We start from the raw sequence: 27,909 nt of genomic DNA on the forward strand, positions 1-27,909 counted from the left end.
TGTGTTCTGCTGAAGAACGTGAACAGCGGTCAGTAAATACCGCTGGTGCTGTATGCATGCCACTGGCTGAAAAGTGTCTGCCATGCAGGCCCACAACTATGTCTTCAAATGGGCATCATCTTCGCCTTGCGCACTACATTGTTGGTGCCTTATTCGTTGATTTTATGTATTCACGTTAGTTACATTAGTACGCAAAGTTTAGGAATTTCATATATATTTTTGGATACGTTTAGTCGTATGTAAACTAAATTAATCTTGTTTGTCCAGATTTGAGGCGTTTGAACATCCGGATATCACATTATATGCAAGTCCTCTTTATATAAATCATGTTTTTATTACTGTAGGCATGTTCATCTCAACCCTAACTTTATGATGAGGTATTTATTCAAGGCTACAAAAACAGAGGACAATATAACTGATGCAATTAAATAAAATATATAGGCATATAGCCTACAAAGTAGGTCTATATCTAGGCCTGTTTTGAATTGTGTATAGTAGTTATACAACATATTCCAGATGGGATAGTCCATAATTCATTGAGAAATCACTAGATTCTATTGACTACTCATGCAGTTCATTTCCTCGCAGCCCCTTTTCCCCCACGGCGATTACGCACGAGAGTCGTTAATCGGACGGAAGATGGGAACAGCCGATCTATGGCATAGCCTGCCTTGATGTTTGCTCATTGTGTATGCAGGACTGAACAGGATATAAACTAGCCACTGTTCACTGTCTACTCTCTGGAGTGTGCAATTAATTGCGTTAACATTAAACGGTGGATTTACTGTAAGAAGCAACAACCCTCAACTTGAACATTTTGTTCTAACCTAGAAATTGGCGAACAACAAGCGAAAGTGAATTTGACGCAGAAAAATCAGATGGAGGCAACATACAACAATTTGCGTAATGTGGATACCAAAGCAGGTGGACGTAAATAACACTGAGTTATTATTTGGAATAGGAATGTACTGTTGCATCTGTTATTAACATAGAGTTATATCTTTCCATCAGAGCCCTTTACTTTGTTGGGAATTGAAGAAATGTAAATTACCAGAGATGTGTGTCAATTGACAGCAGAAAGACAGAAGCTCTTCCCTCGGTGCAGTGTTAGAGGGCTCCTCTAGATTATCAGGACTTTCCTATTTGCAAAGACACAACTTTCCTCTCCGTGTGATGTTGCCAATTGCCACAGTGTTCATTTTCACACTTCTGACAGGTAAGGCTTGCATTTTACGTTGATGGATGGTGATTATGAAATAGTTTTCAATAAATGTTAAAAAAAACAGTTTGTACATTATCTTTTTCGTTTTATTCAATTTATTTTAATTGTCACCCATATGTACTTTACTGTAATCTACTTCACTGGTACTGACAAATATTTAGTTAAAAGTAAACAATTGATCAACAGATCAAAAATGGATGTAGTGTCCTCTTGACAGTTGGAAACACATTTGAATGAAAAGCTTATTTTATAACATTAGCCCCATACTTTGACGTAGATGCACTCATTCATTTAAAACAGTTCCTATTTACATACACAATGAAAAAGAGGATACAACTTTTTAAAGAGACAGGAACCATGATATCTCAACTTTTTAGTTTGCACTTACATGTGATGATAATCCTGAAAATAACATGTATTCTATGATGCTTTGAGATACCATTAGGCCAGGGTTTCCCAAAGTCGGTTCTGCGGCCCCCTCTGGGTGTACGTTTTTGTTTTTGCCCTAGCACTGCACAGCTGATTCAAATAACTAAATCATCATCAAGCTTTGATGATTTTAATCAGCTGTGTAGTGCTAGGGCAAAAACTCTGCCATAGGCCAATGTTTTCTAGAAAGTAGTCTGGCATGACTACTGTTTATTAATTTTGACTAAGTTGCTTAATTTCCCTTGCTTCACTGAGAGCCCAACTAGCACATTTGGTTCCATGGGAGTTGTGGGAATGTATGTTTTTGGTTTGACATTGTTTGTGGGAACGAAGCCATACGTTTTCTCACTGGTAAAACAGAACAGTTTTTAAATGTTCTGAGAATAGAAGTGAAAATGTATCCTGTTCTTAGGTTGCAGGGAGGTTCTGAGAAGGTCTTACTCTGGTTCCTTGAAAGTTTTCCTCTGAGGTTTTATTAACACTCTGAGAACTGAAAATATAGGTTATTTGGAGATTTCTTTTATAACTTCCTTAAAATGTTCACAGAAAGGACACATGGAAATGTATTTCCTTAGGCATTAATCATGCAAACACATTAATTATTGTCTCTTTCATTGTGACACGGCATCAGTGAGATTCAAACCTATAATCTTCTGTTCTCCATCCATGGAATTAGTCCACTGCGCCACCAGGATGGAGCTAGCATGACATGTTTAAAAAAAACAAAAAAACTGTTCATTTTAGTCTATTCAAATAGACCCCATTTCAAAGGAAACAAGCACTCATTGAGAGCAGGTGTGACCAATTAGTGAGCGCGGGCAACACACCTGGACACACTTCACAAGATAGAGGATCGTTTTGTTGAGGCTGAGAACAGAATGTATATGTTTTTAAATAACATTCTTATAACGTTTTCTGAACATTACTAAAGTTTTCTTGTGTTTTTTTATAGAACACTGTTATCTTGGCTGCAGCGAGGTTTGGTATGGAGGAGAAAAAAAGTGAAGGCCCCATACACCATGAACAATAAAATGGCAAAGATCCACCAGATAAAAAAAAAACGGGAAATTTGACATTCACATAAGTATTCAGACCCTTTACTAAGTACTTTGTTGAAGCACCTTCGGCAGCGATTACAGCCTCAAGTCCTCTTGGGTATCATGCTACAAGTTTGGCACACCTGTATTTGGGGAGTTTCTCCCATTCTTCTATGCAGATACTCTCAAGCTCTGTCAGGTTGGATGGAGAGCATCACTGCACAGCTATTTTCAGGTCTCTCCAGAAATCTTTGACCGGGTTCAAGTCCGGGCTCTGGCTGGGCCACTCAAGGACATTCAGAGACTTGTCCCGAAGCCACTCCTGCATTGTCTTGGGTTGTTGTCCTGTTGGAAGGTGAACCTTCGCCCCAGTCTGAAGTCCTGAGAGCTCTGGAGCAAGTTTTCAACAAGGATCACTCTGTACTTTGATTTGTTCATCTTTCCCTCGATCCTGACTAGCCTCACACTGCCTGCCACTGAAAACCACCCCCACAGCATGATGCTGCCACCATCATGCTTCACCCTAGGGATGGTGCCAGGTTTCCTCCAGACGTGACACTTGGCATTCAGGCCAAAGAGTTCAATCGTGGTTTCATCAGATAGAGAATCTGGTTTATCATTGTCTGAGAGTTCATCAGGTGCCTTTTGGCCAACTCCAAGCGGGCTGTCATGTGCCTTTTACTGAGAAGTGGCTTCCGTCTGGCCACTTTACCATAAAGGCCTGATTGGTGGAGTGCGGCAGAGATGGTTGTCCTTCTGGAAGGTTCTCCCATCTCCACAAAGGAACTCTGGAGCTCTGTCAGAGTGACCATCAGGTTCTTGGTCACCTCTCTGACCAAGGCCCTTCTCCCCCGATTACTCAGTTTGGCCAGGCGGCCAGCTCTAGGAAGAGTCTTGGTGGTTCCAAACTTCTTCCATTTAAGAACGATGGAGGCCACTGTGTTAATGTTTTGGTACCCTTCCCCAGATCTGTGCCTTAACACAATCCTCTCTTGGAGCTCTACAGACAATTCCTTCATCCTCATGACTTGGTTTTTGCTCAGACATGCACTGTCAGCTGTGGGACCTTATAGTAGACAGGTGTGTGCCTTTCCAAATCATGTTCAATCAAAGAAATTTACCACAGGTGAACTCCGATCAAGTTGTAGAAGCATCTCAAAGATGATCAATCAAATCAAATCACATTTATTTATAAAGCCCTTTTTACATCAGCCGATGTCACAAAGTGCTTTACAGAAACCCAGCCTAAAACCCCAGATAGCAAGTAATGCAGATGTAGAAGCACGGTGGCTCGGAAAAACTCCCTAGAAATTAAGGAACCTAGGAAGAAACCTTGACAGGAGCCAGGCTCTGAGGGGTGGCCAGTCCTTTTCTGGCTGTGCAGGGAGGAGATTATAACAGTACATGGCCAAGATGTTCAAACAATCATAGATGACCAGCAGGGTCAAATAATAATAATCACAGTGGTTTTAGAGGGTGCAACAGGTTTGCACCTCAGGAGTAAATGTCAGTTGCCTTTTCATAGCCAATCATTCAGAGTTAGAGACAGCAGGTGCGGTAGAGAGAAAACAACCCTAGCCTCCCGACACATAAACTATTGCAGCATAAATACTGGAGGCTGAGACAGGAGGGGTCGGGAGACACTGTGGCCCCGTCCGACAATACCCCCGGACAAGGCCAACCAGGCAGGATATAACCCCACCCACTTTTCCAAAGCACAGCCCCCACACCGCTAGTGGGATATCTTCAGTGGAAATAGGATTCACCTGAGCTCAATTTCGAGTCTCATAGGAAAGGGTCTGAATACTTATGTAAATAAGGTATTTCTGTTTTTCGTTTTTAATACATTTGCAAAACTTTCTACAAACCTGTTTTCGCTTAGGCATTATGGGGTATTGTGTGTAGATTGATGAGGGAAAAAAACGAATTTAATACATTTTGGAATAAGGCTGTAACGTAACAAAATGTGAAAAAAGGGAAGGGGTCTGAATAATTTCCGAATGCACGTGATCCTTAAGGTCCCTCAGTCAAGCAGCGAATTTCAAACACAGATTCAACCACAATGACCAGGGAGGGTTTCCAATACCTTGCAATGAAGGGCACCTATTGGTAGATGGGTCAAAATAAAAAAGCAGACATTGAATATCCCTTTGAGCATGGTGAAGTTATTAATTACACGTTGTATCAATACACACAGTCACTACAATGATACTGGCGTCCTTCCTAACTCAGCTGCCAGAGAAGAAAGAAACCGCTTAGTGATTTCACCCTGAGGCCAACGGTGACTTTAAAACAGTTAGACTTTCATGGTTGTGATAGGAGAAAACTGAGGATAGATAAACAACTTTGTAGGTACTTAATTATCAGGCAGAACAGAAAACCAGCAAGCTCCGGACCTCGTAGGGTAAGAGTTAATTACCCCTGCCCTATATAGTGCACTACTTATGACCACAACACTAACCTAAATGACAGAGTGAAAAGAAGGAAGCCTGTACATAATAAAAATATTCCAAAACATGCATCCTGATTACAATAAGGCACTAAAGTAATACTGCAAAAAATGTGGCAAAGCAATTAAGGTTTTGTTCTAAATTCAATGTGTTATGTTTGGAGCAAATCCAGTACAGCACATTACTGAGTACCACTCTTCATATTTTCAAGCATAGTGGTGGCTGCATCATTTTATGGGTATGCTTGGAATCGTTAAGGATTGGCATGTTTTTCAGAATAAAAAAAAGAAATGGACAGGCAGAGGAAAACTTGGTTCAGTCTGCTTTCCACCAGACACACTGAGATGAATTCACCTTTCAGCAGAATAATAACTTAAAACACAAGGCCAAATCTACACTGGAGTTGCTTACCAAGATGACAGTGAATATTCCTGAGTGGCCGAGTTACAGTTTTGACTTAAATCTGCTTGAAAATCTATTGCAAGACCTGACAATGGTTGTCTGGCAATGATCAACAGCCAATTTGACAGAGCTTGAAGACGTATGAAAATAACAATGGGCAAATGTTAAAGATTTACTCAGAATGACTCACAGCTGTAATCACTGCCAAAGGTGCTTCTACAAAGTATTGACTCAGGGGTGTGAATACTTATGTACAGTAAATTAGATATTTCTGTATTTCATTTTCAAAAGATTTCCTAAAGTTTCTAAAAACATGTTTTCACTTTGTCATTATGGGGTATTATGTGTAGATGGGTGAGAGAAAAAAATATTTTGAATCCATTTTGAATTCAGTGTAACACAACAAAATGTGGAATTAAGTCAAGGGGTATAAACACTTTCTGGAGGCACTGTAAATAACTCAATGTATTAACTGTAAACATTAACTCTGTAACCCATTACAGTTACACCACTAGGGCAGAAGCGCAGTGGTCACCTTACCTGCTCCAAAGATGAGATCAACAACAATCTCCACAGCACGTACAGTGATGCTATCAGAGAGCAAGATCTGGAGCACTGCAAAGCCTTGATAGTTCCACCAGTACCAACCACAGAGTTCAACGAGAAGCCCAGTTGGAAGGAGGTATAGGAGGTTGTCAAGAGGGAAAGAGCTAGCTCAGCCCCTGGACTGAGTGGTGTGCCCTACAAGTTCTACAAACACTACCCATAGCTACTACACCAGCTCTAGAGAATCCTGAAGGTCTTCTGGAGGAGAGGCAAATTCGCTCAACTGTGGAGATGTGCATACGGAGTATGGATTCCTAAGGAGGAGAACTCAAAGAACATAAACCAGTTCAGAACCATCTCACTGCTAAGTGTTGAAGGAAAGATATTCTTCAGAATTGTGTCCAGGCATCTGACAGACTACTTCCTGAAAAACTCCTACATCGACACATCAGTCCAGAAAGGAGGGATTCCGAAGGTGTCAGGGTGCCTGGAGCACACACGCATGGTCACGCAGCTAATCAGAGAAGCCCGGGAGAACAGAGGAGACATTGCTGTACAGTGGCTGGATCTCACAAACGCCTATAGCTCCATACCCCACAAGCTGTTTGAAGTGGCTCTAGTTCGGCACCACATCCCAGGCTGGACTACTACAACAGTTTCAGTTTGAGAGTCACCTCTGAGTCCACAGCATCGGAATGGCACAGGTTTGAGAAAGGAATCATCACTGGCTGCACCATTTCATGATCATGGCCCTTGCCATGATCATGCTGGTGAAGTCAGCAGAGGTGGAATGTAGAGACCCGCTGACCATGTCTGCCATGCGACAACCTCCTATCATAGCCTTCATGGACAACCGGTCTGTGACAACAACATCTGTCCCATGTAGTAGGTGAAATCTGAAGGGGTCGCAGAAGCTTGTCACCTGGGCACAGATGATCTTTAAGCCAGCAAAGTCTAGATCCCTGGTGGTGAAGAGAGGGAAGACAGTGGACAGGTTCTGCTTTGCCATTCAAGACACACATATCTCATCCATCACAGAGAAATCAGTGAAGAGTCTCAGTAAGATGTTTGACAGCAGCCTGAGGAATACAGCATCCATCAAGACAACCAACCAGGAGCTGGAAGCGTGATTGTACCAACATGGTGTCCTCCCACGGATCCTCTGGCCCCTGCTGGTCCTGATCTTACAGTCAAGGGGTTCAAGAGAAGGGTCAGCAGCTACCTCCGCAAAAGGCTGGAATTACCTCAAAGCCTGAGCAACATCGCCCTGTACAATCAGAAGAAAAAAACTGTAGTTACCCATCATCAGCATACAACCCTGCATCCTGCTGCTGGCTTACTTCTGAAGCTAAGCAGGGTTGGTCCTGGTCAATCCCTGGAAGGGAGACCAGATGCTGCTGGAAGTGGTGATGGAGAGCCAGTAGGAGGCAGTAATTCCTCTGGTCAAAAAATAAATATCCAAATACCCCAGGCCAGTGATTGGGGACATTGCCTTGTGTAGGGTGTTGTCTTTCGTGTGGGATGTTAAACTGACTGTGTGGGATGTCCTGACTCTCTGTGGTCACTAAACAGCCCATGGTACTTATTGTAAGATTAGGGGTGTTAACCCTGGTGTCCTGGATAAATTCCTCAATCTTGCCCTCATACCATCCCCAGCTTATAATTGACTCCCTCTCCCTGTAACTATTCCCCAGGCTGTTGCTGTAAATGACAATGTGTTCTCAGTCAACTTACCTGGTAAAATATGGGTTTAAATGAAATCAGCAGCCTAAATTAGGAATTCATGGAGAGGTGCTGCAATACAGAGAGCCAAGTGACCCAAAAATCTCCTGTTCTGCTGGGGCAATGTTGATTCACCATCATGTCCTCTGTGCCTGAAGAGAGGAATCCTTGAGCACATCCTCAGCTGTTGCTCAAAAGCCTTAGGTGAGGGTTGCTACTACTGGTGCCACAACCAGGTGCTCAAAGCCTTAGTGGATACCATCTGCAGTGGAATCAGCTACTGCAAGTGCCTCTGATCAACAAAGCAGGCAATTGTATTTGTCAGAGGTGGGTAAAAGCCAGCTACCAGAACCTCTTCTTGCAACAGCTCAAGACTGGGAAAGCAGCTCAGATGACACTGAGGCCAGACATTGTGCGGCTTTCGAAACCTCCAAGCAGGTTATCTTACTGGAGCTCACTGTCCCTTTGGAGGACTGCATTGAGGAGGTCAATGAAAGAAAGAGGGTGAAGTATGAGGACCTGGTGGAGCAGTGCCACAGGCAGGGGTGGGCTGCAGAGGGTTTGCTGGTCAATCCCTATACAGGTCCTATAGCCTACTGGGTATCACAGGGGCCAACAGGAGGAAGGCCATCAAGACCACCACAGAGGCATCACTGATGATGTGTCCAAGTGCTTTTCAATATGTATTTTTCAAAAAGAGAACATGACTTTAACCTGTCTGGGCTAGGGGGCAGTATTTTCACGGCCGGATAAAAAACGTACCCGATTTAAACTGGTTACTACTCTTTCCCAGAAATGAGAATATGCATATTATTAGTAGATTTGGATAGAAAACACTCTGCAGTTTCTAAAACTGTTTGAATGGTGTTTGTGAGTATAACAGAACTCATATGTCAGGCAAAAACCTGAGAAAATTACAAGCAGGATGTGGCCTGTCTGCGATTTTGTAGTTCTCCCTTTGCTTCTCTATCGGAACTACAGTGCCCGTGGGGTTATGTAGCACTTTCAAAGGCTTCCATTGGCTCTCTAAAGCATTCAGAAAGCGGATTGACGCGTCTCCTGTCTCCGGGCAGATAACAGGAGCACAGTTTGTCAGTGGACTGCCTGGTGGCTAAGAGATGGGAAATGTGCGTTCACGAGACCTCGCCATTTTTTCTCTTCCTTTTTGAATGAATACAGCATTGTCCGGTTGGAATATTATCGCTATTTTACGAGAAAAATACCATAAAAATTTATTTTAAACAGCGTTTGACATGCTTCTAAGTATGGTAATGGAACATTTAGAATTTTTTTGTCTCGAAATGCGCTCGCGCGTTACCCTTTGGATAGTGACCTGAACGCATCAACAAAACGGGGATATTTGCACATAACTATGGATTATTTGGAACAAAAACAACATTTGTTGTGGAAGTAGCAGTCCTGGGAGTGCATTCTGATGAAGAACAGCAAAGGTAATCCTATTTTTCTAATAGTAATTCTGAGTTTAGGTTGCCCCGACGTTGGCGGGTGTCAAATTAGCTAGCCATGATGGCTGAGCTATGTACTCAGAATATTGCAAAATGTGCTTTCTCCAAAAAGCTATTTTAACCTGTTATGGCTAAGGGGCAGTATTTTCACAGCCGGATAAAAAACGTACCCGATTTAATCTGATTATTACTCCTGCCCAGAAACTAGAATATGCATATAATTATTAGCTTTGGATAGAAAACACTCCAAAGTTTCTAAAACTGTTTGAATGGTGTCTGTGAGTATAACAGAACTCATTTGGCAGGCCAAAACCTGAGAAGATTCCATGCAGGAAGTGAACTACAGTACAGGGAACTACAGTATGCCCTCTGTGATAGTTGTAGCCTACTAATGAAAGGCACTCAAGGAAAGATGGATCAACCGTCTCAGTTACTGTACCATAGAGTGGATCAGGACTGTCAAACTAATTTTGCCTTGAGGGCCGCACTGTATAATTGTAGGTACATTATTATTTCTATACAGTTTCGATTTGATTGGACCCCCTCTGGCCCGCTGGCCATATGTTTGATACCCCTGGAGTAGATGAATGATGTGCATTGCACTAAACCCTCAATCACACATTGGATGCAGTATGCTTGAACCCCCTTGTGTGGACAGTACCAATATTCCACCCACAGGTCCAAGTTTAATCATTATGGAGGGGTGCGATCACACGTGGTGTTTGTAGTGGTGTTGGTGTAGGTTTTTGTAGACATAATTTGTTCACTAGGCGTGTGCGTGTGTGTGTTTTGGCGTCTGTTTGGCCAGAGGATGAGGGTGTGTGTGTGTGTGTGTGTGTGTGTGTGTGTGTGTGTGTGTGTGTGTGTGTGTGTGTGTGTGTGTGTGTGTGTGTGTGTGTGTGTGTGTGTGTGTGCGGTCTCATCCTACTAGGGTGGGCCTTGCTGTGCCACTGTGCTCTCCACGTTTGTATTAAAATGATAGAGCTCAGTCTTTCGATTTCCTCCCTGCTTGGACATGAATATGCATGCATTTATTATCTTCCATTGCTGTGCACTCATTAAGATATCCAAGCTGTGCCTAAACATAGGTCGAGCCTGTAGAAAGATTCAAACATCAGGAAGTATTCATATTTGCTTTGTGCACAATTTCACCTCATGACCCTCCACAACCCCAGTTTATCCTTGGAAATTAAAATGTGATTTTGATTGACCCTCTTTCGTAAGAGAAAGGTCACATAGGTTGAGCCATGAAGGGCAGCACAACCCTTCCATTTCCCAACAATAATTGGCCAGAGACTGCTTACTCTCCTCTAACAAAATGCTAATGATTTTGCAATGTGTTTGTTAATATTGTGCCTGTGTGATCGGTGATTGGCTGCTTTTTTTCATGGTGAAATCACTGATCAGGTTCCTTCCACTCCGGGAACTGGGTTAGGAATGACTCTTATATCTTTGTAGTGACTGGGTGTGTTGATACATCATCCAAAGTGTACTTTTTTTTTTACTCATCTACCAAAAGGTGCCCTTCTTTGCTAGGCATTTCTTTTGGCCTTTTCTACTAAAGCCCATAGACACGCATTGAATAACACATTCGTAAATGTCAAAAAATAAATCATAAGAAACAAGATTTTGAAGTGTCTGTCCTAATTGTAGGCGATATAAAAAAAACTCTGGAAATATTTAGTATAATTTTTTTACACGAATTTAACCTCTTTTTTGGCATAGGCACGAAACTACCATCATACTTCAATTCATTTTTTTAAACCGTTACCTTTAGACGAGTTCTGTGACACTTGTGTGGGTTGTAGAGCAAAACGGTGAACACCATCATGTGAAGGTCTCCCCTTTCCATAGAGTGGTCGTAATAGTTTTTTAGGTGAAACCGTTCAGACGCTACAGATGATTACATGAGAAGCTGACATATGGAATTGTTTTAAGATGGTCATACCATGGATCATTTTAAGCTATTTGATTTAGAATTTTAGGACCCCTTTAGGTATACAAAATATACACTACCAGTCAAAAGTTTGGACACACCTACTCATTCAAGGGTTTTTCTTTATTCATACTATTTTCTACATTGTAGAATAATAGTGAAGACATCAAAACAACACATATGGAATCATGTAGTAACCAAAAAATTGTTAAATAAATACAAATATATTTTATATTTGAGATTCTTTAAAGTAGCCACCCTTGGCCTCGACGACAGCTTTACACACTCTTGTCATTCTCTCAACCAGCTTCATGTGGAATGCTTTTCCAACAGTCTTGAAGGAGTTCCCATATATGCTGAGGACATGTTGGCTGCTTTTCTTCACTCTATGGTCCAACACATCCCAAACCATCTCAATTGGGTTGAGGTCGGGTGGTTATGGAGGCCAGGTCATCTGATGCAGCACTCCATCACTCTCCTTGGTCAAATAGACCTTACACAGCCTGGAGGTGTGTTTTGGGTCATTGTCCTGTTGAAAAAAAAATGATAGTCCTGCTTAGCGCAAACCAGATGGGATGGCGTATCGCTGCAGAATGCTGTAGCAGCCGTGCTGGTTAAGAGTGTCTTGAATTGTAAATACATCACAGACAGTGTCACCAGCAAAGCACCCCCACATCATCACACCTCCTCCATGCTTCACGGTGGGAACCACACATGCGGAGATCAGCCGTTCACCTATTCTGCGTCTCACAAAGACATGGCAGTTGGAACCAAAAATCTCAAATTTGGACTCATCAGACCAAAGGATAGATTTCCACTGGTCTAATGTCCATTGTCCAAGAGAGTCTCTTCTTCTTATTGGTGTCCTTTAGTAGTGGTTCCTTTGTAGCAATTTGACCATGAAGGCCTGATTCTGAACAGTTGACGTTGAGATGTGTCTGTTACTTTTATTTGGGCTGCAATCTGAGGTGCAGTTAAGTCTAATGAACTTATCCTCTGCAGAGGTAACTCTGGGTCTTCCTTTCCTGTGGCAGTCCTCATGAGAGTCAGTTTCATCATAGCGCTTGATGGTTTTTGCGACTGCACTTTTTCCGGATTGACTGACCTTCATGTCTTAAAGTAATGATGAACTGTCATTTCTCTTTGCTTATTTGAGCTTTTCTTGCCATAATATGGACTTGGTATTTTACCAAATAGGGCTATCTTCTGTATACCACCCCTACCTTGTCACAACACAACTGATTGGCTGAAACTCATTAAGAAGGAAAGCGTACCCGATTTAATCTGGTTATTACTCCTGCCCAGAAACTAGAATATGCATATAATTAGTAGCTTTGGATAGAAAACACTCCAAAGTTTCTAAAACTGTTTGAATGGTGTCTGTGAGTATAACAGAACTCAAATGGCAGGCCAAAACCTGAGAAGATTATGTACAGGAAGTACCCTGTCTGACCATTTCTTGGCCTTCTTTGTCATCTCTATCCAAAACAAAGGATCTCTGCTGTAACGTGACACTTTCTAAGGCTCCCATAGGCCCTCAGAAGGCGCCAGAACGTTGAATGATGACTCTGCAGTTACTGGCTGAAAAACAGTAGCGCATTTGGTAAGTGGTCGATCTGAGAACAATGAGACGGGTGCGCGCATGCACGTGAAGAGTCCATTTTAGATTTTGAGTCTTTGAACGGAAAGGACATCTCCCGGTCGGAATATTATTGCTTTTTTACGAGAAAAATCGCATAAAAATTGATTTTAAACAGCATTTGACATGCTTCGAAGTACGGTAATGGAATATTTTGAATTTTTTTGTCACGATACGCCAAAACGCCGCTATTTGGATATAACTATGGATTATTTGGAACCAAACCAACATTTGTTGTTGAAGTAGAAGTCCTGGGAGTGCATTCTGACGAAGAACAGCAAAGGTAATCCAATTTTTCTTATAGTAAATCTGAGTTTGGTGAGTACCAAACTTGGTGGGTGTCAAATTAGCTAGCCCGTGATGGCGAGCTATCTACTCAGAATATTGCAAAATGTGCTTTCACCGAAAAGTTATTTTAAAATCGGACACCGCAATTGCATAAAGGAGTTCTGTATCTATAATTCTTAAAATAATTGTTATGTTTTTTGTGAACTTTTATCGTGAGTAATTTCGAAAATTCACCGGAAGTGTTTGGTGGGAATGCTAGTTCTGAACGTCACATGCTAATGTAAAAAGCTGGTTTTTGATATAAATACGTACTTGATTGAACAAAACATGCATGTATTGTATAACATAATGTCCTAGGAGTGTCATCTGATGAAGATCATCAAAGGTCAGTGCTGCATTTAGCTGTGGTTTTGGTTTTTGTGACATTATATGCTAGCTTGAAAAATGGGTGTCTGATTATTTCTGGCTGGGTACTCTGCTGACATAATCTAATGTTTTGCTTTCGTTGTAAAGCCTTTTTGAAATCGGACAGTGTGGTTAGATAAAGGAGAGTCTTGTCTTTAAAATGGTGTAAAATAGTCATATGTTTGAAAAATGGAAGTTTTCGCATTTTCGAGGAGTTTGTATTTCGCGCCACGCCCTATCATTGGATATTGGAGTGGTGTTCCGCTAGCGGAACGTCTAGATGTAAGAGGTTAATTGAAATGCATTCCAGGTGACTACCTCATGAAGCTGGTTGAGAGAATACCAAGAGTGTGCAAAGCTGTCATCAAAGCAAAGGGTGGCTACTCATAAGAATCTAAAATATAAAATGTATTTTGATTTGTTGAAGTGCAACACTGGCGGATGTGGTGGGTTGAGATGCATCCATGCAAAAAAAACTGATATTGGTGGGAATTTGTCTATTATGTAACCGGTGCGTCAATCAACTCTGGGGGTTAAACACTATTATGCAACTTATTAGGAGAGGAATGGGGAATACCTAGTCAGTTGTACAACTAAATGCCTTCAACTGAAATGTGTCATTTAACCCAACCCCTTTGAATCAGAGAGGTGACTTGTTGAGCACATTTTTACTCCTGAACTTATTTAGGCTTGCCATACCAAAAGGGGTTGAATACTTATTGACTCAAGACTTTTCAGCTTTTCATTTTTAATTAATTTTTGAAAATGTCTAAAGACATCATTTCCACCTCCCGAGTGTCGCAGCGGTCTAAGGCACTGCATCGTGGTGCTTAAGGCGTCACTACAGCCCCGGGTTTGATCCCAGTCTGTGTCACAACTGGCCATGACCGGGAGTCCATAGGTCGGCGCACAGTTGTCCAATCATCATCAGGTTAGGGGATGGTTTGGCCAGGGGGGCTTTACTTGGCTCATCGTGCTCTAGTGACTCTTTGTGGCGGGCCTGCAGGCTGACTTTGATCGTCAGTTGAACAGTGTTTCCACTGACACATTGGTGCAGCTGGCTTCTGGGTTAAGTGGGCAGGTGTTAAGAAGCTGGGTGAAGCGGGCAGGATGCATGACTTGACCTTCGCCTCTCCCAATGAGACAAGATCGTAATTGGATCTCAATTGGATATCATGAAATTGGTGAGAAAAACAGGTTAAAAAAATAAAAACAGAATTACACTTTGACATTATGAGGTATTGTGTGTAGGCCAGTCACACACAATATCCATTTAATAATATTTTTATTTAGACTGTAACACAACAAAATATGGAAAAAGTAATGGGGTGTGAATACTTTCTGAAGGCACTGAGTATACAAAACATTAGGAAAACCTACTCATTCCATGGCATACTGACCAGCTGAATCCAGGTGAAGGCTATGATCCCTTATTGATGTCACATGTTAAGTACATTTCAATCAGTGTAGATGAAGGGGAGGAGACAGGATAAAGAAGGATTTTTAAGCCTTGAGATAATTGAGACGGATTGCGTATGTGTGCCATTCAGAGGGTGAATGGGCAAGACAAAATATTTAAGTGCCTTTGAATGGGGAATGGTAGTAGGTGCCAGGCACACTGGTTTGAGTGTGTCAAGAACTGCAACGCACGCCTCTAGGAAGAGGGAACGCAACACCCTGCTACAACTCAACTCTCCGTGGTGTGAAAGAGGAATGGACTGTAGGTGCGAGTAAGGATGACAAAGGCAGAGAGTGGTACCATTTACAAGGAACTTATTCCGTCACACGGTAATTTTGGGGAAAAGGGGCTGGACGGAACCAAAGCAAAGAAAGTAATTATCAAAGCCCCATTACCTGCCTACCTAACTAGCACCACCTGGTACACTAACCAAAATACAGTGGATGGTCCGCCCAAGTCTTAGTGTGCATAGACAGTAAACTACTACGGGTTATGTATGCCTGCGGGCCTCTTGCCTAAGCACTCCCTAGGTGCCTTGCCCTTCGGGAACAAATGAAACAGAATAACACAAATGTAAGTAAACAATGTCAATCATCAAAATACTGCATCCTACTTACACACACAGGACTTACTAATTAGCTCTCTCTCAACAACCAACATCAAAGAAGCTTGCTCTGAGCAACAACCAATACAGGATATAACCCTCAGCTTCCTTCTGATCAACAGAACACTGGCTTATATAGCTGGAGAAGTAGCCTATATTGGGATACAGCTGTATCCTGACGAGGGGGCGTGGTCAGCTCTCCAATTAGCAATGGGGGCCGACCAATCAGCTGCTTGGGGGAATTCAGGAAGCCATCCTGAAACACACACATACAAATACACAAACTACAACACAGAAACCGGGGAACGTAACAAACGCTGCTAGGGGTTTCATGATCAATGGTTTCCCATGTGTATCAAGAATGGTCCACCACCCAAAGGACATCCAGCCAACTTGACACAACTGTTTTGGAGCCAACATGGGCCTCCTCTGTGGAACGCTTTCGACACCTTGTAGTCCATGCCCCGAAAAATGTAGGCTGTTCACTCAGTGTATATGACAGCAGGATTCAACACATACGGACCTTGAAGTTGTGGTAGAAAAATACTGCCTAGATAAAGTTGACTCATACTTTGCCGTGTATCATTCCAAGTGCTCTCAGCTGTAAAGCTACTCAGCTGTTCTAGGTCATGTTTAAATTGAAAGGGATTGTGCTGGATATCAGGATGGGCTGTATAGTGGGGCAGGAGGACAGTGGGCTAGCTAGGGCATTCCGTGTGATGAGTGTTTGATGTACAGTTTATTGGATTTCAGCAACCGTACCCTGAAAAGTGGGGTCATCTCTTCCAGACTTCCACTGAATAACCATTGTCACTGTGCATGAGCATGGCGTCAGCTTTTATTTTATCCACCACCATTATTCAACATTTAAACTCATTTTTTGGGAGAAACCATAATAATTCTGCTACTTTGAATAGACACACATTTGTGATTTTTTGCGCTATGCTAAAAGCTGTATTTGAAATCTCATTCTCTAGGTGTCCACTGCCAGGAGATGTCAGAAGACACCAAGAACCAAGCTCCCTTCCCTGTCTACCCCTCAGTGGGCTACCAGATCCTCAATGCAGACCACCTACTGCTGAGAGAGAATAGCCAAGAGCTGCTGGGGAACTCCGGCCTGCAGACCCAGAGGCAGGCCTTCCTCATCACCAACCCCGGGGCGGGCCTCCTGCGGCCGGCCGTCAATGCCACGTACGGCCCCCTGTCTGTGGAGAGGCCGATCGGCCGAGAGCTGCTCCTCAGCGGCCGTAGGATCCTTCCTGTCATCCTGGCCCGCCAGGTCCGCTCCTCTACGCCCATTGTCAGAATCCTCTTCCACATGCCCGATTTGGCCAGTGGAGGTGACGCTGGGATGAAGGCAGGGGAAAAAGAAGACAGGGGTAGTGGTGGGAGGAAGGGAGCGGCGGAGGAGGGGGCGCATTGTGTGACGGCGTATGCCTTCTGGGAGACACGGGAGGTGCGGGGGGCATGCCTGCTGTCTCCAGGGGGATTCTGTGTGGCCCAGTTGAAGCCTGAGCCAGCCTGGTTCAGCCCCAGGGAAAGACTGGGAGATGTGCAGGGGAACCCCGTAGAGATCTACTTCCAAAGCCGACGGGACCGGACGGGCCAGTGTGTGCCCCAGGACAGCCTGCAGCGTGTGGGGGTGGGGAGGGGCGGCCCAGTGGGGTCTGGTATACCAATGAGGAGGGTAGGGAGTGTCAACCTCCTAAAGGCCTCACCTGGGAACCCTACATTTCTGCGTCTGAGACTAGGGGGAGCCTTGGTGGTCCAGACCTCCTCCAAACCACTGAGAACCACCGACTTGGCCACTTTCTATGTGTTCCTGTCCAATGTGTCTGCTGTGGAGAGCTTCACTCTTAGGTAAGAACACTGCTTGGATATAATGTTTGTCTGTGCGTCTCTCTCATTGCATAGCTAGAATATCCAGGTCACAATCAGATTGTCTGATAAATTAGCTATGAATGTTGTACGTACTACTACTATGTTGTTGATATGACTTTACTGTCTATATATTGTATTGTACTGCTTTGTGTGCAGAACATATTCTGTATACACTGATGCACTCTCAAACACTGATGGCTTTTGATGACTATTGAGGATCAATTCTACATCCTATTTGTTCAATGTAGGTTTACTAATACTGCTAATATACTACTAAAACGAATGTGTTACTGCGTCCCCTCTGTTACTATGATGCATGCTACCATGATGTGCTGTCCCCTGGCTCAGAACATAAATCCATATGTAACATTAAATGTATAAATATGATTTATATGTTAACCTTTCATGTTAAGCGGATTTTATGAGTACGAAATACACTATATATACAAAAGTATATGGACACCCCTTCAAATTAGTGGATTGGGCTATTTCAGCCACACCCATTGCTGACAGGTGTATAAAATCGAGCACACAGCCATGAAGAGCTCAGTGACTTTCGATGTGGCACCGTCATAGGGTGCCACCTTTCCAACAAGTCAGTTTGTCAAAGTTCTGCCTTGCTAGAGCTGCCCCGGTCAACTGTAAGTCCTGTTATTTTGAAGTGGAAATGTCTAGGAGCAACAACGGCTCAGCCGCAAAGTGGTAGGCCACACAAGCTCACAGATCGGGACCACCGAGTGCTGAAGCGCGTAGGGCGTAAAAATCATCTGTCCTCGGTTGCAACACTCACTACCAAGTTACTTCCAGAGGCAGTTTGAAATGTCAGCACAAGAACTTTCAAGAACTGTTTGTCAGAGCTTCATGAAATGGGTTTCCATGGCCGAGCAGCCGCACACAAGCCTAAGATTACCATGCGCAATGCCAAGCGGTGGCTGGAGTAGTGTAAAGCTCCTCGCCATTGGTCTCTGGAGCAGTGGAAACGTGTTCTCTGGAGTGATGAATCACACTTCACCATCTGGCAGTCCGACGGATGAATCTGGGTTTGGTGGATGCCAGGAGAATGCTACCTACCCCAATGCATAGTGCCAACTGTAAAGTTTGGTGGATGAGGAATAATGGTCTGGGGCTGTCTTTCATGGCTTGGGCTACAGTAGGCTCCTTAGTTCCAGTGAAGGGAAATCTTAACTCTACAGCATACAATGCCATTCTAGATGATTCTGTGGCAAGAGTTTGAGGAAGACTCTTTCCTGTTTCTGCATGACTATGCCCCCTTGCACAAATCGAGATTCAATCAGAATTATATATATATAATATCTTTTTTTATTTATTACAAAAAACACAAGGAAGGGGTAACATTAAAGTATTAGAACATGAAGGACAAACAATACAGCATCAAGACACTATCAAACTTGTATCAGTCTTTCCGCAACATAGCCATCCTCATGTGTGAGGGTGCGTGTGCATGATAGTGATATAAAATATATGTCATAGTTTCCTTTTTCATGATCACAATCTTGTGAAACCCGAACCCTCCAAGATCCCCCCACAGATCCCCAATAGCTGTCCCTCAACCATTCGAGACCCCTCCCAAAGTCCCCCAAGAAGGGAAAAAAATAAAATAAAAATTAATTCCATTCCCCACCCCCAAGAACCCCCCAATGCACCAACAACCAAGAGAATGAACTAAAGAGAAAAAAAGGAAAAGATAGAAGAAAACAACAATGCAAAAAAAAAAATACATTTAAAACAAAGGACATCAAGGACAACTGAAATCATAACTGCAATGCCTACTTTATATGTTTCTGTGCATGTCTGGCACTATTACATGTATGTGTGTGTTCTTGTATGTGTTAATTTGAATGAGAGTGTGTGTATATGTGTACAAACACCTGCACGGCATCAGCCTCAGGCAAACCGGCATTAGTTGTAAAAACACTGCCACTTAGTGTCATTCAAATGTACTTTTATTATGTTTTCTTTTGACTTTTTTTTTCTCCTTCATCTTTTGACCATCATCCTCTCAATCAGAAATGGTTTGTTACGATCAGTGTGGAAGAACTTGACTGGCCTGCACAGAGCCCTGATCTCAACCCCATCGAACGCCTTTGGGATGAATTGGAATGCCAACTGCGAGCCAGGCCTAATCGCCTAACATCAGTGCCCGACCTCACTAATTCTCTTGTGGCTGAATGGACGCAAGTTCCTGCACCAATGTTCCAACATCTAGTGGAAAGCATTCCCAGAATAGTGGAGGCTGTTATAGCAACAAAGGGGGACCAACTCCATATGATTGACCATGATCTTGGAATGAGATGTTTGACTAGCAGGTGTCCACATACTTTTGGTCATGTAGTGTATGTTGGAGGAAGTTACCAAAAATAAATCAATAATTTGTGTCATTTTAGGCCTTGTGGGAAAGGTTTATGACCATGATGTATGGGAGAGGCACTTCATGAAGGATAAGTTCCATGCATTTAAATGGTAACTTAAGGCCACTTGATTGGCGCCAGGGCATGTCTCCAAGGCCATGCTGTGGGATGGTTGAACGCTGGTGTGGCTAGGAGTCATCTTGCAGTTCCGCTCCCTACACAGATTACAGACTTGTCGTATGCTAGTCCCCGTCTACTTCACTCCTGACTGAAAGAAGTTCACAAGTCGTTCTTCCATAGATGGGAAAATAATTGGGAAATTATTCGGCAGCCTTCATATCTTAACATCCTATTAATGTTTGAACAGGGATTTCTGGATATTTTCGTTCATAAATAATGCATCAATTTAATGGAGCAAGAAAACAAATAACTAACAGCTGCCTGACTCCTTTGGGCAGAAATTAACTTATTACGCAGGCAGCTCTATCGCGCCAAAACACACAATTCAATCTGTTTTGCAACAGCTCTACTCACTGCCTCGGATGCACATCACAGAGCAGAATAATATTGCTTTTATTGGAATGTTTTAGATGAGTATACTGAAAAACAGCAGAACATACTCTATCTTCTGATACAGTGATATCCCAAAGCATACCCTGACCTTGTGTTAATCCACAGTTCATATCCTATTATATGACTAAAAGGCACAGGGAGGGATATTCAGTACAGATAACAAAAGATGAAACCTCCACTAGATTAGTTATTGTCGAAATGGGACCTGTGACTGTCTGCCAAAAAATGTTACAAGTTTAATCATCTCTGAACCTGAAACTGACCTGGATTTGTTGCATTGCGTCGGTGGGGATCGAGGAGAGTTGAGTGAGAGATGCCTACCCTCTCTGGTCACAATATTTATTTGAGAGATCAATCTGTTTGCCACCTGAACTTCCTAAATCCATTGACCCACTGCAGATGCTGTTAGGCCTCTGTGCTTGAGTCCCATTGCTCTTCATAGCCCCATACTGGGATTTAGAGAGGGGAGACGAGTGAAGGGACTGAGCCGAGTGTTTTAAGGCCATGTGGAACCAGGTCTGGATTGGCTTGGCTCAGAGATGAGTGATTCTTCCTTGGGGAAATCCCTGCTCCACTTCACTCCTCCAGGCCCAAGATTGAGTCCAAACCCCAAGGGTTATGGCAGATAATCCCTGTTCTGATTGAAAACGATTCGAAGAGGTTAACCCTTTGGGTGGAGATGATCTGACCACCGTTCCATTACTGCCTCCTGGACTTGTGTGTGTGTGCGGTCGTAAATGTGTGAGTGTGTGCATTTGTGTTTGTTGGTAGTTCCAGTCCCATAGTCATTGGAACAAGGCTCTCGATTACAGTAAGCCTATTTGCTGCTCTACCTCATAGCCAGTACTCAGAGACCATCAGGAAAAAGTACCAACTGTCATATTTGAGTAAAAGTGAATATACCTGAATAGAAAATGACTCAAGTAAAAGTCACCCAGTAAAATTCTACTTGAGTAAAAGTATTTGGTTTAAAATATACTTACGTATCAAAAGTAAAAGTATAAATCATTTCAAATTCCTTATATTAAGCAAAACAGATGGCACAATGTTTTTGTTTTTTTAATTACAGAAAGCCACGGGCACACTCCAACATTCAGATTGGATAATTTACAAACTAAGCATGTTTATGTTTATTTTATATAAATAGCAAAGTAAAGTACAGATACCCAAAAAAACTACTTAAGTAGTACTTTAAAGTATTTTACCTAAGTACTTTACATTACTGGAGACCATCCATCCCCAGTCTGTCCAAAGTGGCTATCCCTTTTGCTCTTTCCCTCCATGAAAAAGCCCACAGTACAATATCAGCATATACAGAGATCATATGCTACAATGTATATTAAACTTTAACTAATTTGATATTCTCTACAAAGCCTTAGAGAGTTACTTGTGGAATTCATTTCAATATTTTTGGTGACCGAATTGGATTCTTCTCACATCAGTTTCTTTATAAACACTGTGTATTTAATTTGAAAGAAGAAAAAAAACATAAATTATACCAAGCTTACATTTACCAAGCTCACTCCTCTAGCCTAAGCTCTTAAGACTGTTAGAATCCTCAAAATCGAAAAATCTGAAATTAAAATGTCAGAAGCTAATATGAGGGTAGAGAGTCTTAGCGAGTCTTTACATTAGATATGAAGTGAACTTGGAATACCAAATCCACAGACACCTACTGTAATCTATGAAAATGAGCCCACTCTGTTTGTCCTCCTGCTGCATGGTTGGCTGGGAAAATTAGCTCGGTGAAAATGACGGTTGCATGACAAGTAATTTAATTTGCTTCGTAGAATTGTGGGTAACCTATGGACATTTCAGGCAGCCTCATTTTTTTTATCTGCAAAAAAATTGATTGCTTAGTCCAAAGGAATTAATACTTTGTGAAATTCAGGCCATGGGATGCTAACATTGTGTATTTTGAAAAGTGCTATTTTAGTGATGAGTTTGTGCTGTGCTTTAAGGGAGGTTCAGGAAGTCTCCGGCAGCAGTCTATTTAGCTGATAGCCTGTTGGCTGTTCCACACTAAATAGATTGTAAACGTGGGACATGTGAAGGTAGTAGATGAAGAGAGGAGCTGTAAAACATCACAAATGAGATGATGACGAGTTGACTTTGAGGAAGTCACACAGACAACTCTATCAAGTCTCCCTTAATTTCCCCCCTTTTCTACATGATCTCAGGCAAAGGATTTATTTAATCAACCTCCTCATTGACTCTCGTTTCCTTTACCATCCTGATCTCATACTTAGACTGTTTACTGATCCAGCCAGGCTTAAAATAGACTGTTGTCATCCGGCTTTGCCCCTGTTGGTCTGAATTCCTCCTGGTTCCTTGTACTGGCCAACTAGATTGAGATATATATGTAAAACAACATGTCCTAATTTATATTAATGGGAAAATCCACTCAAACTATCTTTTAGTATTTTTTTCCATTAGTCCACTGTAAATATAGTCCACAAAATGTTTGCATGTCAGCAGTCAAGTTTAGAAGATGTAGGACTTTCAAGCAGGCTGTGTTTCTGCCGTTTTTGAGTGGATTTCTCTTTTAACAGGAGTAATGATATGTTTGGTTGGCTGTAATGCTGGCCTTGCCTCAACAAACCTAGCTGAGAGTTGATTAGTCTGGCTCCTGACCCAGGCCTCGGCCCTGCCTGGGTTAGTATTCATCAGAATACCAGCTGTCAGAGAGCACCAGTCTTTGTATGTTTGACTGACTAACACCCCTGCAGGTGGACAGGACAGGGGGAGGGTGTGTGTGTGTGTGTGTCTAACCCCTGTTATCATATTTTATGAAGTTGCCTTGCCAGTGTGTTTGTGTTTTGTGGAGACTAGGAGTTGTATGTCTGGCAGCGTGTGACTTTAAGCCACTGGGCTTTCACTTCATGACCACACTATTCTGATGTCCTCCCCATTATCTGAATATTTTCCCCTCTAATACCATTTCTGTAATAGACCTAATGGAGGAGTATTTCTGTCTTTGATCCTGTTTGTGCTGTTTCAAACAGTCAGCTCAGTTTAAAGAATAATGAAATGTTAGTACTTTATAAGACAACACCCTGCTAAGCAATTAGTATTCCAATCGCAAATTCAAATACCTACCTATGAAAGCAAATCATTTTCTGTCTGACACACACACACACACGGCACTGATGGGCGCTATCTGATATTATGATCCACAGCTGCATCATATGCCAGTCACATTTTCCTTTAATGCCACATAAAGAGCATCAGTGATTCCTATCACATGTGCGTTTAAAGGTGACAGGCAAAGGTCTCCACAAAACTATAACACTTAATAATAATGCTCATGTAGACTTCATTAAATAAGCCTCCACACCAAAAACTATGACTACATTTTAGCTGTCATTTCTACTTTTTGGTGAATGCCATTTTCTGTCCGTAGAATTCAAGGATGACATAATTTGAGGGCAAAAGGAAAATAACAATTGCTCACTGCAAGGAACACAAGCTACAGACATGGCTTTTATGAGTAATTTTCTGGATCAGAAATGAAACAAATGATACTGACATGATCTGGGAAATAAACATGTATGTCAATAATGATTATACTCATATGCAGATAATGCAGCCAGGTCACCCGTGATATGTCAGTGTTCAACATTCATCCATGTCTGATGACGTGGAAACCAGACACTAGGGACAACAGTGAGCGCTGTTACCTTGAAGTAGGTTTCGGTTTTGCTAGGGAATTGTAAACAGGGATGGCGGATGGGTGTAAGCATGTTTCTAATCCAATGATAGAAAGTTATTTTGAGATTTTTGATTTAAGCCTATCCCAAACCCTAACCCTTACCTTAACCATTCAGAGTTAATGCCTAACCTTAAGATTTCGGAGATAATGCCTAAACTTAACCCTAACCTAAAAAAATATTCAAATAATGCCTAAACTTAATCTTAAACACTTTGAAATTTGATGTTTGGAACAACTTCGAAATTTGAAGTTTGTGAAACATGAAGGAACGTCTAATTATGACATGAGACTGTGAAAGCAAGTAGAGATAATGAGATCCAGTATGATCTAGCTAGTTAGTTAGCTAGCTATAGCCAGACAGTGTATTCCCAATCAATTTGATGAGGCTCCCATTCATACAGCTAAGATTAGCTAAATGTTTTAGTTGATAATACTTGTTGGATGATACAACACATGTACAGTATAATGAATGTTAGCTAGCTAGTTACCTAGCTAATACACTTAGTTTACTTCTTGGGAAACAATATTTCTGCTATCTAGCTAGCCATTTCTGCTGCAGCCAGCAAGCTATCTAATCAAAATGTGGCTAACGACCACATGAAAATAATTTAGCTATTACTGGTCAAATGTTACCATATATACATCTCATTCTGCAGCATAAATCTGACCGACCACCAACTGTCACAATTACCAAGTTTCCATCAACAGTTTTTTATGTGAGTAAAGTCATAACGTTTAAAAGATATCACAACAGCTGTGATGGGAACAGGAAGTTTCGGTACAATAATTTGGACATGGTGGAATCTTTTTGTGTCGGTAAAATGAATTATGCGAGAAATGGCAGTGAAAACTCCTTTATGCGCAAATACTGATATAATAACAGTCATATATGTGCAAATATTGATATAATAGCCATCATATCAAAATAAACTTGGATTAACACGGTGATGGTGTGTCCTCCAACTACGACTTGAGAAACAATGCAATTTATTAGGCTACAGATTAAATAAATGACGATGAACATCACAGTGTGGTGAAAGTGAACTGTGATCTAGATGCTCTTTTCCAATAAATATCGAGGGTCTTCTGGTGACATGATGATCGAAGCTTCACAGCCTTTTGACAAATACAAATATTCTTGCTCTTATCCATAATAATCTCATTATGTAGAATAGCCAACCCGCACAGCCTAACCTCATTATATCTAGAGCACACTAGCCAAGACCAGGGTAGGCACATTTGCTTTTTAACGCAACAATTTTTGTGACAAAACTGTAAGTGGAGTTGAAAATGCGATGGGAACAAATTCTAGAGTATTTACATGAAAATCTGTCGCCAATTGGATCGAAACCTAGCTAATGCAACACAAGTGAAAAATGAAAACTACTTTGAAATAGCTGGATCAAATGTAAAACTTGAAATAGAGTTCTGATTTTGTTCAACAGTACAATACCGAGCATGTGAGCTCAGAAATGTGTGAAATTGTGCACTAAAATCAGACAACTTTGAACGTTTTCCAAGAATTCCAATAGAGCAAGTTGACAAAGTCATAACATTTAAAAGTCATAACTTTATATCAAGGATACAAAATCTACCCTGACCAAAATATTATTTCAGACCATTTTAAGATGTATTTAGCTGTTGTATTCAGAAAGGTTTGGAAAAACAGGGACATCTTTGCCTGTCACCTTTTAATGCTGATGGGTTCTGACAAATAATCATGATTTAATCATCTTTTCTAGGAAAGGTATTTTATTCCTGTTGAGATAGATGAGAGCGATAGATCAGTGACCTTTATCTCGCTGATGGAAGATGTGCCACTCCATATTACTTTACTTTATTTAGACAAGTATTATATTAACTAGACTGCTCTCACATGTAGTGGCCTCCAGTTCTCAGTGTAATAAATATGTACAAGTAGGGATTTGTAAAAAAGGCACTGACTGCGTAAACATTGCTATGGTGGTTTTGACTAAATTCAACTTCCGGGCAACCCCTGGTCGGCCTTCAAAATCTATCACTCGGTCTCCTCCCACGCCTTGAAGTCTCACGTGTTCTTGTTCTGTTCTGTCCCCTCTCTAAGCCTTTATGTTCGCTGGGAGGAACAGACAAGCTGTCTGGCCTATGGATTGAGTCGAAAAAAGCTTAAGGCAGAGCGGAGAAAGCTCCAGGGCCATGTTGCACAGCTGGAAGAAACCCAAAAGGAGAGGAGATTAGTGCTTCTTAGGCCACACAATCAACGGGCCTGATTAAGAAACAATGTTACAGGCACTTCTCCATTTAGATATACACACACACACACACACACACACAATGATGGAGAGAAATGGGCCTGGTCAAAAGTACTGCACTACATAGGGAATAGGGTGCCATTTGGGATACAGACTCAGTCAGCCCAGACTCAGCCAGGACAGAATCACTCCATCTAAATAAGCTTGTATGTTTTCATGTAAAGAGAAACACACAGATGACTATATGTATTACATCACATTAAACATATATTGCAAATGTACAGTATATACTGTAGTGGACAGATTGACATACATTTAGGTTATATCGGTTATATCTCACACGCATACACAAGATTAAAGACTTACTTTAACTCCTTGTACTCCTTGTACCCACCCCCAATGCACATACAGTGCCGACGTCCAGGTCCTGAACCTCCCCTAGGTTCTTACTGTGGAATGCAGTGTTTGGTTTTCGCCAGACATAATGGGATACATCTCGTCCAAAAAGTTGACTGAAGTTTGCCAAAAAAGCACCAGGATGCACCTGGATGATCATCAAGACTCTTGGAAGAATGTTCTATGGACAGATGAGTCCGAAGTATACCTTTTTGGAAGACATGGGTACTATTATTCCTGGCAAAAACCAAACAATGTATTCCACAGTATGAACCTTATACCAATTCTCAAGCATGGTGGTGGTGGTAGTGTGATGGTTTGAGGATGCTTTGCTGCCTCAGGACCTGGACGACTTGCCTTAATAGAGGGAACCATTATTTCTGCTCTGTATCAGAGAATTCTTAAATCAAATCAAATTAAATTTGATTTGTCACATGCGCCGAATACAACAGGTGTAGACCTTACCGTGAAATGCTTACTTACATGACCTTAAGCAACAATGCAGTTCAAGACATAGAGTTAAGAAAATATTTACTAAATAAACTAAAGTAAAAAATAAAAAGTAACAATAAAATAACAATGACGAGGCTATATACAGAGGCTGCTAGTACAGAGTCAATTGTTTTATTTAACCTTTATTTAACTAGGCAAGTCAGTTAAGAACAAATTCTTATTTACAATGATGGCCTAGGAACAGTGGGTTAACTGCCTTGTTCAGGGGCAGAACGACAGATTTTTACCTTGTCAGCTCGGGGATTCAATCTAGCAACCTTTCGGTTACTGGCCCAATGCTCTAACCACTAGGCTACCTGCCATCAATGTGCGGGGGTACAGGTGCGTCAAGGTAATTTGTACATGTAGTTAGGGATAAAGTGACTACACATAGATAATAAACAGCGTGTAGCAGCAGTGTAAAAACTATGTGGTGGTGGGTGGGACCTAGACTTGATGCTCTGGTACCGCTTGCCTTGCTGTAGCAGTGAGAACAGTCTATGACTTGGGTGACTGGAGTCTGACAATTTTTGGGCCTTTTTCTGACACCACCTAGTATATAGATCCTGGATGGCAGGAAGCTTGGCCCCAGTGATGTACTGAGAGGTATGATTTATCCTCTGTAGCACCTTACGGTCGGATGCCGAGCA

The 27,909-nt window shown here is 41.9% G+C and overlaps 1 protein-coding gene across 2 annotated transcripts in view; it reads left to right on the forward strand.

The window, feature by feature from the left end:
- The first annotated feature begins 608 nt into the window (after positions 1 to 608).
- LOC106563162 (transmembrane protein 132D) overlaps positions 609 to 27,909 on the forward strand; it is a 53,427-nt gene continuing 26,126 nt past the window's right edge. The window contains exons 1-2 of one of the 2 annotated variants that reach the window (XM_014128438.3): positions 609 to 1,216; positions 16,583 to 17,465. In XM_014128438.3, coding sequence (XP_013983913.1) covers positions 1,174 to 1,216; positions 16,583 to 17,465 — 926 coding nt within the window. In that variant the 5' untranslated portion in view covers positions 609 to 1,173. Of the gene's footprint in view, positions 1,217 to 14,791; positions 16,079 to 16,582; positions 17,466 to 27,909 lie in introns of those variants that run through there. The other variant, XM_082958146.1, reaches the window with a different exon arrangement.

This window comes from Salmo salar, chromosome 11 (genome assembly GCF_965601325.2).
Source record: "Salmo salar chromosome 11, fSalSal1, whole genome shotgun sequence".
Lineage (NCBI taxonomy): Eukaryota > Metazoa > Chordata > Actinopteri > Salmoniformes > Salmonidae > Salmo > Salmo salar.